Source organism: Pagrus pagrus, assembly GCF_965226575.1.
Source record: "Pagrus pagrus genome assembly, chromosome: 4".
NCBI lineage: Eukaryota > Metazoa > Chordata > Actinopteri > Spariformes > Sparidae > Pagrus > Pagrus pagrus.
Window position 1 is genome coordinate 9,433,799 of NC_140188.1, and position 14,925 is coordinate 9,448,723.

At 45.4% G+C, this 14,925-nt stretch overlaps 1 protein-coding gene across 1 annotated transcript in view; it reads left to right on the plus strand.

The window, feature by feature from the left end:
* Positions 1-8,866, plus strand: part of traf4a (tnf receptor-associated factor 4a) — a 36,841-nt gene extending 27,975 nt beyond the window's left edge. The window contains exons 3-8 of the mRNA XM_084350890.1: positions 717-768; positions 2,557-2,661; positions 2,757-2,918; positions 3,799-3,960; positions 4,655-4,810; positions 4,925-8,866. Of these exons, the coding sequence (XP_084207016.1) occupies positions 717-768; positions 2,557-2,661; positions 2,757-2,918; positions 3,799-3,960; positions 4,655-4,810; positions 4,925-5,557 (1,270 nt within the window). The 3' untranslated portion in view covers positions 5,558-8,866. The remainder of the gene's footprint in view (positions 1-716; positions 769-2,556; positions 2,662-2,756; positions 2,919-3,798; positions 3,961-4,654; positions 4,811-4,924) is intronic.
* Positions 8,867-14,925: the final 6,059 nt, after the last annotated feature.

Sequence of the window (14,925 nt, forward strand, 5' to 3'; positions counted from 1 at the left end):
CGACATCCCCAGAGATCAGCCCCCCCGACCGCCTTCTTAAGTCACCCTCGTGCGTCAGGATGGTTTCACTCGTGCAGCAGCGGCTCACCACCAGCGGCTGCTGGCTCCATTATTTACAAGTGTGAATATTTCATGATGACATCAGGGTTTGGGGACGTTGAGCCTTAATAAGCTGTGGCACTCGCTCATCTGGCCCCACAAACAGGCCAGTGAAGGGCTCCTCTGTGGCGCCGCAAAAACTGCACTGGGGTTTTGTAGTAAAAACAAGCGAGCTCAGTCTTAGTTTGGTTTAAAGTGCTGCAGGGGGAGACGAACAAAAAGCTCCTCTCAAACCGGCAAATCGACAATTTTCTCCTGAGGAAGAGCCTCGAGCGAGGAGGCGAGCTCACGCTGCTTTATTCTCAGGAAACAGACGCCTGTTGAAGCTAGACTGAGAAACAAGGGCACACAACTCTGAACTGAGAGAGAAGCAGTGACAGTAGCTGTGGAAGTGGATCATCAGTCATCTCCTCTGCGTATATTATAAATAAACCCATCAGGCTCTCCACTTGTAGTAAAAGTGCCTTTCAGCTCCTGTTGTACTCAGTCAGGGTCGCAGTCAGTCGTCTCACTGAGTGCTGAATGTCTGATCGTCCTCGTCCAGGTTGTAAACAGTCGTCTTTATTCTGAGCGATTTCCAATAATAACGAAAGCTTTTCTGCTCTTTTCTGTTGCAGCGAGGGCGTCTTCAAGTGTCCCGAGGACCAGCTGCCTTTGGACTATGCCAAGGTACAACACACACCTGTACACACACCTTCATACACACCAAAGTTTGACCTGATGGCGGCGCGAGATAAAAAGTAAAGAGGGTCAGCAAAGTTATTACAATTCATTTTAAGGGGGAGATTAAAAACTGTGACATATTTCATGGCGATGCATCCAGAGGTTGTTGAGATATCTCAGTCTGGACCGGAGTTGTGGACGATGGGCCGAACCAACGGCTAAAATAATGAGAATACAACAAGTATTTAGAGGTGGAACATGAAATAAAACAGGAAAACAATCAGGAAAGCTTCAACACATTGTTAAAACACATTAGATGTGGTAGAAATGACAGAAATAGTCAAACCACAGGTGCTGGAAACATGTAAATAGACTCGTGTGCCGTGATCCGACGAGAAACATGCAAATCAGAGTCGAGGCGAGCGGCTCAGATCAGGACAAACACATCATCCTGGTGTTGGATCCAGATGTAGTTTAGATATGAGACACAAACTGAAGAGAAAGACAGCTGTAGGACGCTGACTTTGACTTTAAAGTCTCATAATAACAGTGTGAAGGCTGCACGCTCCCTCCAAAACAAACTCCCTCAGTCCAGAAGAGAAACTGCATCTTAACTTCAACTCAGCTCTTTTTTCTCTTTTGTTTTTTAAAGGCGGCTCATCAGATTGAGCCCGGAGGGGAAACAGATAGTGACTGACTGTGTTCAGAGGACGTCTCTGTCTCTCTGTCTGTCCCACGTGATGTCTCTGCTGTAAAGTGAGGATCAGGACTGAGCTGTAAAATCATCGCCTCTGTTTCTGAGCAGCTTTTGGCATCAATTGAAAGCAGACCGCTCCGTGTAGCTGGTTAGCGTTAGCCATGAATTAGCCATCAACCCCTCAGAGCTGCAGCAGTGCAGGTCTGCATGCTGAGTAATCGCAGGGACTCCCCGCGGTGAAGGATGCGTTCACGGCACACCTGTCACGCGTTGTTATTCACCCAGTTGCCTGCAGATCACCCCCTCGTCCTGGTGGTCCTCGCTCGCTGCACGCCGTCTTACAACCGGGTGCAGCCATTAAAGTCATAGTAGTAGTGTGGGACTAACAATGGCTACAGAATGAAACCCCCCAAGTTGGAGCTGCGAGGAGCTTAACCCCTCCTGATCTGCCCGGGACTAAAGTTATTAAAAGGTCATCACAGTCGTCTCCCTGCAGAATCCAGGACGGGAACAATGAGATGGATGTTTCTGTGCTGCGGCACGTGCGCATCAGCGAGCTGCTGTTTGTTCAGAGGGCTGTTGTGACATTTTGAGGAAGTGGCTGTTCTTGTTTGACCAGCGCTCAGCTCGCGTGACGGCACAAGACGCAGAGCCGAGCTGTGAATCCTCAGGACGGCGGACTGTAGGGGAGGACTTGGGGCGTTTGGGCAGAAAACTGACTCATCCCCAATCGTTCGGGACCGAGGAGGAGTAAATCTTCTCCCCCTCAGAGGTCCTGCAGACCCATAAACTCAGCCGTTACTGCTGCAGCAGCCGAGTTGACTCACTGCTGCAGTTCTTACACAGTCAGACAGTTTGACTTCACAGCGTTCAGCTCAGGGTTTGATAAGATGCAGGAATCAACATATTTAATGTGTAAAGGTACAGTTCACAGTTATTTCTCACAAGGGGGGAACAGCTAGCCTCCGTCCGCCTACCAGGTGTGTCAGAGATTATCTATCTTAAAAAGTTGGAGATAACTTCCCTAATCATAACCTTTATGACGTGGTCCTCTCCTCCTAACCTCCTCATGACCTCGTCCTGCCTCTCTTCTTCAGATCTACCCCGATCCGGAGCTGGAGCAGCAGATCCTGGCGCTGCCCATCCGCTGCATCCACAGCGAGGAGGGTTGCCGCTGGACCGGCCAGATGAAGCAGCTGCAGGTGAGAAGCTCCCACATCCTCTCTGGTAGTTTGTCTGGCAGCGGCCTGGCTGCGTGAGTCTGACGCCTCTCTGTCGTCGCTGTTTCTCCCCTCAGGGCCACTTCTCCACCTGCGCCTTCAACGTGATCCCCTGCCCCAACCGCTGCTCTGTCAAGCTGACGCGCCGCGACCTGCCCGACCACCTGCAGCACGACTGCCCCAAGCGCAAGGTCAAGTGCGAGTTCTGCGGCAGCGAGTTCACCGGCGAAGCCTACGAGGTAAAAAACACCCCCCGACTCCAAACAAACATGTTTTTATTTCTCTTTTTTCCCTGAGTTTGACGTAAACAAACCAGAAGTGCCGCCACATAATTTCCAGCCACGTATGAAAGAGTCTTTGTGGAGGCTAACGCACGTGTGTCGCTGCCTTCAGAGCGCTGTGTGTTGGCAGAAGGAAACCAGCTTTGACTGGCTCTTTCATACCGAATATGTTTCCTTCACTAACACCTCCGTCATCTCCACCATGCTCCCCCCTCCTGTGTTTACTGTAGCCTCTGCACACACTGACTGAAACATGTCAATAACACCGACTTTAACTGATCTGTAGATTGTTTTCTACATGCCCAGAAGGCCAAAGATCTGCAGTTTAGGGATATAAAACAGGAGAAAAACAGCTGTAACCGGAGGATTTTACCTTATACTCCACCTCTGTTACATCATGGAGGCAGATATTGTATTTATACTCAGCTGTTGTTATGGATTAAGCTCTGCTGTAGCTAAAAATGATCTCCGCTCGACCAGATTACACATTAATGCATCGCTAATTATAATCCAGCGATGTGCATATATTCTGCAGGACTCTTCTGTACTTCAAGTTTTAAGGGTCTTCTACTCTTTGCTGTTGCTTATAAGAGATGTGAGAGCTTCCTCCATCACTGCTGGAGTTTTTAGGACCAATACCGGAGTAAATACTTGAGACAGGAGGGACGAGAAACAGACATAAGGATGCAGGACTAAAACAAGACGAACTGGCAGCGAGTAAACAACAAAATACTGACTACAGATGCATGTAAACGTCTCCTGTATCTACATTATCTGCAGCGTGTGTGTTGACCCGGTATGACCCGGCTCTAATCACATGTTTCATTTCCTTCCCCAGAACCACCAGGGTGTTTGTCCTCAGGAGAGCGTTTACTGTGAGAACAAGTGCGGGGCGAGGATGATGCGCCGCCTGCTGTCCCAACACGGCCTGGCCGAGTGTCCGAAGCGCACACAGCCCTGCAAATACTGCGGCAAGGAGTTCGTCTTCGACACCATCCAGGTCGGTTTCCCCCCCGCGGCTCACTGGACCCAGCGCCTGTCCTGTTTGTGGCTTCATGATATCTGTGTCCCGTGGCAGCTGGATGTTTAGTGCGAGCTGTCTGGTGTTTTCTGCTGAAGCACCTGCCTCTGTTCACATCTGGCCAGAGGCTGAGCAGCCTGTGTCGCTCTCCCCTCCCCCAACGCTCCCGGGCCAACAAGTCAAAACCCAATCTTGTTTTTTCTACAGTCATTTAGTTTAACATCGTTTTATCTTTAAAAACCACAGCTGGAGAGTAACCTGTTTCTGGGCATTTTGACTTTATGGTGGTTTTGGAAGATGATAAACGCTCGATGTGAAAATCCAAGAATGTTATACAACTATTTTACTGATCAAATCCTCGTTTGAGTCGTATTTTAAGCAAAAATGACAGAAATTCTTGCTTCTCTCAGCCTCTGATATGAGGATCTTCTGCTTTTCTTGGTTTTATATACAGAAACTTTATTGATATGATGTCAGTCGATGAATCGATCAGTGCATCACACGACTTTGCGTGTGTTGTTGATATTTTCGGTGCCTTCAGGCTGCATGAGAAATTATTTTCTGGTCTACTTCTGCAGCCTCGTTTTTAACAGCATGTGTATTTTTCAAGGACATAACTTTCAGCGCAGCTCATATTAACACCACCCTCCCCCCTGACTCCCCCTCTCTGCAGAACCACCAGTACCACTGCCCTCGGTTCCCTGTCCAGTGTCCAAACCAGTGCGGCACGCCCAACATCGCCAGAGAGGATCTGGCTAACCACGTGAAGGACAACTGCGGCAGCGCGCTCGTCCTCTGCCCCTTCAAAGACGCCGGCTGCAAACACAGAGTAAGACCGACCTGCATCACCAAACATTTGTTCATTTACACGTTTAACTTCCTTCACGTCTGCGCTCGTCTGTGTCCGGAGTCATGATCTGACTCTGCTGTCTCTCTCCATCAGTGCCCCAAACTGGCTATCGGTCGTCACCTGGAGGACACCACCAAGTCTCACCTGACCATGATGTGTAACCTGGTGGGTCGTCAGCGGCAGGAGATCCTGGAGCTGCGGAGGGAGATGGAGGAGCTGTCCGTCAGCCACGACGGCGTCCTCATCTGGAAGCTCAGCGACTACTCCCGCAAGCTCCAGGAGGCCAAACTCCGAAGCAACCACGAGTTCTTCAGCCCGCCCTTCTACACCCACCGCTACGGCTACAAGCTGCAGGTGTCGGCCTTCCTCAACGGCAACGGCAGCGGCGAGGGCTCCCACCTCTCCGTCTACATCCGCGTGCTGCCCGGAGAGTACGACAGCCTGCTGGAGTGGCCCTTCTCCTACAAGGTGACTTTCTCCATCATGGACCAGAGTGACCCGTCGCTCTCCAAACCCCAGCACATCACCGAGACCTTCAACCCCGACCCCAACTGGAAGAACTTCCAGAAGCCCTGCAGCAGCCGCAACTCGCTGGACGAGAGCACACTGGGCTTCGGCTACCCCAAGTTCATCTCTCACGACGAGATCAAGAAGAGGAACTACATCCGAGACAACTGCATCTTCATCAAGGCTTCTATAGAGATTCCCCAGAAGATCATGGCTTAAGATCCGACCTTTAGTTTGAAGGAGAAAGACGGGTTAAAGACTTGAACGGACACTTAACCTTGAAAACTTCGACACACTTACCCTTTAGATACTTTGTGCCCTGACAGCCTCTCCACCGCGGAGCTTGAAGCGAGTCTGTGCGAGCTGACTCGGAGGACCTTGATATCTCACAGAGGAGAAAGTGTTTGGTCTGCAGGACCATCACTCTCTGCTGTTTCCTTTTTATTCATTTCTTTTTCTTTTTTTTATCTGTTTGCTGACCTTTTATCACAGTCTACAACAAAAAGCCTTGGAAATCAAACAGTGCCTAGAGAGTTTATCTTAAGTTATATTTTTGTTGTTATTTCCGCAGTACAGATGTTAAAGATTATGGAAAAAGATATAAAAAAAAAAATGGGGGTGAAGGGCTTCGCTAAGCCTCTGCACTTAGAGTGAAAAGAGGAAAGTTAGTCGGAGGCATCCCGTCGGGGTGATCTGAGGAAGAGGGAGCTCAGCAGACTCGAGCTCAAAGCCCAACTGCCTTTTGTTTACACACTCATACAGTTTATACTCCCATTGATCCCTTAACAAACACAGAGCCCTTGGAAAGAGACTGCTGCTGAGGTTTGTGTACACACGAGCGTCGAACAGTGTTTTCGAGTGAACAGTGTCAGTCTTGGCGATTTTCATGTTTTAAAGGACTAGTTGGACATTTTGGTTCAGTTGAATGAGAAGATCAGCGGCGCTTATATCTGTCCCTTCAATACCGGTTAGCTTAGAACAAAAACTACAAAAGGAGATAATAGCTAGCCTGATGAAGCGCACGTTTTATCTCATTTGGACAGAGCCAGGTTAGCTGTTTCCTCCTCTTTCTAGCCTTTATGCTAGGCTAAGCTAACTGTCTTCTGACAGTAGCAGCCAGTTAAATTAGATCAGCATGAAGACAGGAAATAGCTAGCTAGTCAACGCCTAAAGCTCTCCACTTTACCACTTTGTGTCTCGTTTGTTTAATCAGGCGAGCAGTTTCGTCTTATTTCTAGTCTGTATGCTAAGCTAACTGTCTTCTGATGGGAGCTTCAAGAATTGTTTGATATTTTGGGAAACCTTCACTTCACTCGTACCAGATGACAAGATTGTTACTGCGTCTGTGCAATAGCCTAAGCTAATCATGAAGCTACGAACCAACAGTCAGCTAAATTAGCTCAGTATAAAGACAAGAAACAGCTAGCTTATCTACCCAGCAACGTCTCTAAAGCTCACTAGTTCACCACTTTGTATCTTGTTTGTTTAATCCATATAAACATCTTTGGACGCCCTGTCACAACAAGCTAGCTGTTTTCTCCTGTTTTAGTTTTAATACTAGGCTAAAATAACTACTAAATATTCTCCTGGCAGTAGCTTCATAAGAAAATCACAAGAATTGTTTGATATTTTATTGTTTATTATTCTTACCAAGTATTAGATGAGAATTAGCTTAGCATGAAGATCGGAAACAGCTAAGATAATCAATCAACCAACGCTTTTAAAGCTCACTAATTCTCCACTTTATATCTTGTTTGTTTGATCCATAAAAAAGTATTTCAACTGAGCTAGGCTAGGCGTTATGCTAGGCTAAGCTAACTGTATTCTGGCACTAGTAGCTGTTCAAATTAGCTCAGCATAAAGACAAGAAACGTCTAGCTAAACCATCTACCAACACCTCCAAACCTCACTAATTCTCCAGTTTATATCTTGTTGGCTAGCTGTTTGCTCCTGTTCTGTTTTCTAGTCTTTATGCTAGGCTATGCTAACTTTCTTCTGGCTGTAGCTTCATTTTTAAAAGAATGGTTTAATATTTAATTTGCTTTCTTACCAAGAGTTTATTGATCACTCATGTCTGTGCAGTAGTCATGTAGCCTAGCTACAACCAGCAGGAAGTTAAATTAGCATAGCATAAAGACCGGACACAGCTAGCTTATCTGTCTAACAACGCCTCTAAGACTCACTAATTCACCACTCTATAACTTAATATAGCTACAGTTAGTTTTCATGATAAGCTAAGCTAACTGGCTGCTGTCTTTAGCCCTATATTGAAGTGAAAAATATGAGCGTGGTTTCCACTCAAGCAAATAAGCTTATTTTCCCAAAATGTCAAACTATTCCTTTGCTTTTGGGCTTTTAAAACAAAAAAAGTTACAGGTCTGTCTCTTCTAGCTAGCTGCTCCCATCACAGGACCTGTCTGCGGCTTGTGTTTGTCAGTAGTTCGACCCAGTTCTGGATCGTGCAGATGAACCAAACATGCACCTCATAGTGACCCTACGAGGCTTTCGTGTCCACCAATAGGAAGGAAAAAAAAAAGCACCTTTTTTCGTCGGTCTTCGGATGAGCAGAGCAGACAAAGAGGCCAGTCGTCGGAGTGCACGCGCATTTAATAGTGAAGGAAAAGCCATGTGGCCTTTTTATACAGTATGTCTTCGCATGAGGGTTTTAGGGGTGAGCAGGGCAACATAAACACATGCATGCTTCATGTGCTACCACCTGGACCACGTTTTTGTACTGTAACCTGTATTCTTGAAATCCTCTCCTGTCGATGGCTACTTTGTCTCTTTTTTTGTTGGACCATTTGAAAGTTGACAAATTGTCAAAAGGTTTTTTTTTAAGTTTTGTTTTTTTATATACAGAAAATGTGAACACCGTCGGTCATATAACCTATAAAGACAATGAACACTCGGCTGTGAAGTGTATTGTTTTACGTCGCCCGGGCACGGACAGTGGAGAGAAGGACGGCTGATGATGGATGATCTCTGCAAATATTGCGGGTGTCTCGGGGACTTGATTACACCTTTTTGGATGGACGCTATGCGATGCACCCGTCTCCATCACAGCAGCGTCAGAGAGGTGGAGGACTCGTGATGTATGTGAATACTAATGTAAAAATGCAGAAGCACATTCTGTCTTTTTATTACTCTACATGGAACGATTCATGATTTCTTGTCATAATACCAGCTGATATTTTACAGTGATTTAAAGAAGTGAGAAGATGAGAAGCTTTTTTGTAAGATTCTGTATTTTTAAAAATACTTAGCTGTTTTATACAAACACTTTTTCGTTGGAGAAGTCGGGGTTGACTTTGGGAAATTTTCAGACCCTTTCGTCTCTTTGGACATTTGGATAATTTGTTTGTACTCGTGGTTTGAGCCTCACATATTCTGTCTGTATTATTTCCTCTTAAAAGTATTTATTTTAAGGAGCCGTCGTGCGAGTTTGCACAGATGGCCACAAATGTTTTAATATGTTGATTGATGAGTGCTTGTCAATTTCTTAATTGAAATAAAATACCATATATTATAGTTGTTTTACCAGGTGGATTTTGTTGCTGAACCGATTAGAATGAACATCACTTGGTTTTTCCGACCAATGAAGGCCTTTGTCACGACAGTATAGGACCCTGAGCAGACTTTAAACTGCGAATAGACAAGTTTTTCGCCTTAAGATTCAAGTTTGAAGGTGATTTCTTTACGTTTCATCCTGTGTTGCTGATGGGAAGGCGATCTGGTTGTTGTCTAACACCACCTTGAAAACGCTGCGGCATCTGTTTTTGTTTCCTCTTTAACTTAAAGGAAAAACATGTTGATACAGAAATATCTGCGGATTAATTTACCAACTAAAACATTTACTTCCTCAGCGTGACTGCTCTTCCAGAATTAGCTCCACTACTGAACACTAAAACGCATTTCTATTGAATTATTGATGAAACATATAATCAGTATTAATTCTTAATGGAGCTGAAAAGCTATAAAGCTCATCTCGACATCACAGAGTGGCCAAATTACGACTCTAAAGTGTTTGTTTGCCTCCTGTCTTTACCTCTCTGCTCATTAAACTCAAAACCAGTTGCATGTTAAGGGTTTTGTTTAGTCCGGCTCAACAATAATCTCTGTTCTCCTGTCGGATGTGCAAAAGTTTGTGCTGTTTTAGTGATTATTAAAAGTAAAAGAGTCCAAACAGAGGCACTGTTTCTGTTCCAGACGATCCACAGTAGCCGACTCTTTTTATTTCCATCCCAACACCTACTTAGTGATCTGGGTTAAAGGTGAACGCAGCTTCTGTCCTGCCTTTTTTTTTTTTTTTTTTTTGTAGTCTTTGCTGGAGATGGAGGGAGGCGAAGGAGCAGAGGAAGTGAGGCAGACACCAGGCCCGCTTTGAAGCGGTGCCAGGAGTTTGCATTAGCTTGCAGTTTGGATGATGTTCAGTGCGGCGGGATTTAGAGAAAGAGGAAAAATGAGCTTTGGACGTGAAAGTCACTGAGTGGTCCCTCAGGAGGACGGTCCTGTTTTCCACTTACAACTCACGAAAGTCCTCCTCAAACTGAACCCTCTCTCTCTCTCTGAAAACAACATCTGTTTTAGGAATACAGCGTGACTTCTCTTCGCTTCTCTACAACCTTTTTGAAGATATTGCCAATATCCTTTGCTTCTTGAGTGACCTTATTTTTCATTCAGGATAGTTGTTTTTAAGTTTTTCCCCCCACAGTGAGAGAGAGCGATCATTCATTCATTTCAGGGAGGGGTCTTCTGGTCAGGACAGTCCCCTCCGTCTTCTCCTCGGACCAACACAGAAGAAGTTCAGAGCTGCAGTCGAAGCCTCAAACTTTCCTGGCACACGGTGTACAACCAACAGCCCTGCGCTGCTGCAGGGCGACACAGATTGAAAATAGTAACGGCTAATTACACGTTAGCGAGCTCCGTGTTTCCCATGCAGAGCGGAGTCACGTGCAGCTGGGTGTACAGCGCTGCCCTTTGGCTTCGCTCTCATTCGAACGACCCTCTGCTGGCTCTGTAAATGATTTGCAGGTACGGTCACGTTCGCGCACACATCACTCCTGCTGGTTGAGCTCTGACCCAACCTTTGGTCATCGTATGCTTGAAATTCAGATGCCAAGCTGGGTCAAAGGAGGAGGAGGAGGTGGTGGCGGTGGTGAAGGCGGAGAAAAGGCCCAACCCATGAGGCTTTCCTCGCCCATAAAAACTAACACATCAAAGAGGAGCTGTGGTTTGTGAAGCGGTGCCATGCTGTCGTCCCTCTTCCCCAAGTTCAACAATCCTGCCTCACGGTGCAGCAGCTGAAACGGGGGTGGTATCAGAGTGAGGCGGTGAGATAAAAACTCTCAGGAGTTCAACCACGACTCAGACAAGTCATCGGTTCAACGTTGACCTCGGAAACACAACAACCTGAACTAAAGGTCGACTGAGACTGTGAGAAGTGGTGTGAAGCTCTTGAGGTCAAGTCAAATTTTATGTTTACAGCCCAGAATCATAAATCTGAATTTGCCTCAAGGGGCTTTACAATCTGTACAACACACGACACCCGCTGTCCTTCTGCTATACCCTCAACGGAGACATGAACTAGATGTTGTATTTACAGAATAGGCCCAAAAACAGTCACAGTATACAGATTAGACGTAGTTTGATGGCGTTGGAGTAATGACAGTTGTCTTCGACCACCTTGCAGATGAAAATCTGACATGACTCAGACAGAAATGTTCACAGACGAGGTGATGAATGAATGTTGTTTCCACATGTTTAGTCGTGTTTGCAGACGTCTTTCCTCACCCCACTCTCCAGGTTTGAACATTGTTGGAAACATTTGGGCTCATATACGTACACACGTCAATATAGAACAAAGGTCCGGTCATTTTTGGTCATTTTAGTCTGGAGATGTGAAGCTTTTTATCCATCTTAGACTGTGTTGGTGTGAGTTGGAAAGTTCTGGAGATGTCTGCTCTCTCTCGAATATAAAGGACGCTCGACTTGTGCTGCTCAAAGCGTTAAAACAAAACTCAAGAGCAACGTCTCTGTCCAGAAATCATCAAGATGATCCACAGACCTTTCTGTGAGCAGCTGCATGTAGGAAGGAAGCATGCCTCTACTCATGTACGGGAGGCTAACAAAGCTAACCAAGCTAGCTTAGCATTAATATGGATCCCACTCAACTCACAAGACCGGCCTCTGATTGGTTGGCTTCATCGGTTGCGTCCTCTATGCTTGACTCAAACTGTTAACTCACACTCACAAAGCTGTAGTTTTGCGGGTAAACACACCGACCTCTTCGGCCTCGATTGTGGATATCCGCTGCTCCTCTCGGGGTCACTCATCCTCTGAAGCCGGCTTGTTAGGCGTAGCGGACGGGCTAGGTAGCAGAGTAGCATCAGCCTGCAAAACTACAGCTCAAAAACAACCGACATCACCAGATCTTACATCTTAAACACAAAGTTATAAACCTTTCAATCTCTAACCTGGTTTTACACCGACACTATGTGTCCCAGTACAGCTGGCCTACCTAGTAAGTATGTTATTGAAACCACATAAGTACGAGTTCAACTGTAAATGCTGGCTAAACATTGCAGCCCACGTTTACAGTCTTGTCCTGAAGGTGTTAAGCCCTCACCTCAGAATTACCTCATTAAGTAATTTGACCTCCTCGCAGGTTCTGTCTTGGATTATCCAAAATCTAATCTTCTATTACTCACATGCAGCTCCACCCCACCCATCCCTCTGAAACTAAAAGGCATTAGCTGTGAGTCAGTGATATAATTCTGCTTACTGTATCTACGACAAACTGAGGCAGCTGCAAGGGTGGAAAATGTTTGCACGTCACCTGTGTGACGTTAGCAGAGGAAAGACCTGAACCACATCTTATAAAACATTAAGAAATACCTGAAACACTCGTGAGTCATCTGATTTAATGAGAGGCCTGTTTGATAAGCTCACTGTGACGCTGCTGTAGATGTTATGTTCTGTTTATATTGATTGAAAGCTTGTAGACTACAGACTACTACTATTTTTTCTTATTTTGTGTTCACAAGCACCTTTCTCTTGCATCACCGACTGGATGACACAGACTTGTAGACCACTGCTGTTTACGATAAGGCTGTCTGACCACGCTGACCTCACTGACCCATCTGGCTTCTCTGACGCAACAGCTGGACTGCACAGAGTCTGAAAAAAACCTGCAAAACACAGCTGACTTATTATTTGGAAAGAAAAAAAAAAGACAGCCTCTCCTGCATATTGATTTATGAATTCCCTGTGATGTGCATCCATCCATCCAGCAAGTGATTGATAGTTTTCATCTCTTTTTAAAGCCAGCAGAGTAAGACCAGAAGCAGCGACCCGAGGCCAAAGGTCAGTCAGACCCACCGTGGATACCTGCCAGCAGTGCGATGCTGCCGGGCCTGGATCAATCACTGGCCTGGATTACTGGAATAACACGCCGGTCCAGGGGGGGAGGAACCTGGAGGCGTTCAGAGGCCTCACGCTCACCCGTACACATCAAAGACATCTGATAGATCATAATAAATGTGCTACAAATACTGGACGGTTGATTCTGCTAAACAGGATTTTAGGTGTAGAGTAAATTCAGCCCCTAAACTCAAAATATAACAGATCAAATATGCAACTATAATTTGCTATTATTGAGCCACACTTAATGAAACCTGGAAGCAAACAGAAGACTTCAGCTGCTGTTTAGTCGCCTTATCTCCTGCTCCATCCCACTGGTGCCGCTCACACCCTGAGTCCGAAGCATGCTTGACCCAGAATGCATCTAAGTGTAACTATTGTTATAATTTCTGCTTGGAAAATGTGGTTTATGCTGAGTGATCTGAGCTCTATGATCGAGAAATTCATCTCCAGTCCGCTCACATGACCTCTGATCGCTGCTGCAGTCGGGTTGATAAACAGGAGTGAAGATAAACTACTAAAGAAAAGATGTATTGCACACGAACGTATTGTAAGATCTTCCAAAAGCCTTTCAGACTCTGCTCATTTATATTTACGCTGTCTCCTAAATGACAGACTGTGACAGCAACCTGTGTTTGACACCTCTGTGAGGATTTTCGACAGCTCTGATGCAAACATCCAGAGAGGTGTGAGAGTCTGTCAACCGCTGTTTGTATACTGCGAGAGAGAAAAGTGTGTTTTTTCAGACGTTGTTTCTTGAAATCTGTTGCTTCCTGAACACAACTCAACACAGAAACCGTTATATGTCGTAGCCTAAAGCCCAAGATATTTTAATCCCTGATGTCCCACTGGGTCGTTTTATTTAGCAAACTATGACAGCAAGCGAAGCAAAAATAAAACCTTGTGACATGCGAGGCACAATCATGCACAGTGCGAGAATAATTTGAGTAGAAAAAGCAGGACAGTGCATCGTCACTGCATTATATTACCTCTATGCACTGTGGGAATTTTGAAGCTATTTTTCTCTGTGTATCTGAGAACAAAACACACTCCCAGGCTTTGGCATTTTAATAAGCACCTCCTCAGATAAAACTGTGCATGTTTAACTTTCATGGTCACGTGTACAGTGTGTGCGCAGGAGGTTTGCGGTTTGAGTCGGTGAACCTGAAAGGCCCTCTCGGTGACCGCTGCTTACACGAGTCGACATTCATGATGACGAATCGTCCCTGCGAGCGTGTGAAACTCTGGAGGCTTCCTGGTCGTCCACATCAGATCTTCAGATGAAGAATGTCACTCTGACCGTACTGCGTGTCCCTGTAGCTCAGTGTCCTCTGCATTATTGTCCAAAATCCCCTGATACCCAAGAGGATCTTCAGCATCAGTCAGCTGTTTTTAACTAAACCTTAACTAGGCGACTATGTCATTTTATGTTATTCTCACAGTGATCTTAATTGGAGTGGGAAAGGGTGACTAAAATATGTTTTTTAGAGGTGGACCTTGAGGCATAGTTTCATGTTTTTGCCCATTATTTTTTGTCTTACCATAATCTAAAAAAAGGGATTGACCCTTTCAAAGTCCCGCCCATTTCCGCGCCGTGCTCATATAAAAATTGAGCCAGCTCGGTACCTGGACGAACCTCTGCCAACCTTCCTGTCAAATTAATATGTGCTATGTGCTCAGTTTGTCTAGCTTCAAAAGAAAAACAAGGTAAGAAGATGGTTAAAGGATGTTGCTGAGGGACCTCAGCACCATCACTGAAGGCACCTAGGTTTGTGAAGGTAACATCACAAGTCACATTTAAGATGCCCAACACATCACATTGTATACAGTCACATCTTAGGTAAGCTAATGTTAGCAATACGCTACCTATCTAGCTGGCTACGTATAACCGTTATACGGGGTGGGGGACCTTTTTCCTATCGAGGGTCATTTCAATTTTCATACCATCCCTCAGGGGCCATGAATTTTTTTTTTAAGGTAAGCAGCTCACAGCATATTTTCATGGCCTTTTTAACTTAATTGCAATAGCATAAATATCATGACCATTAAACATTTTAGCCAATGTTATCCATCTCAGTGTATCTTATTGTTTTAATCCAAATTATTTTTTAATAATCTGTTCCTGTTGGTTTTATATTCACTGATGTTTAGTAGTTTAAGCAGTAGAT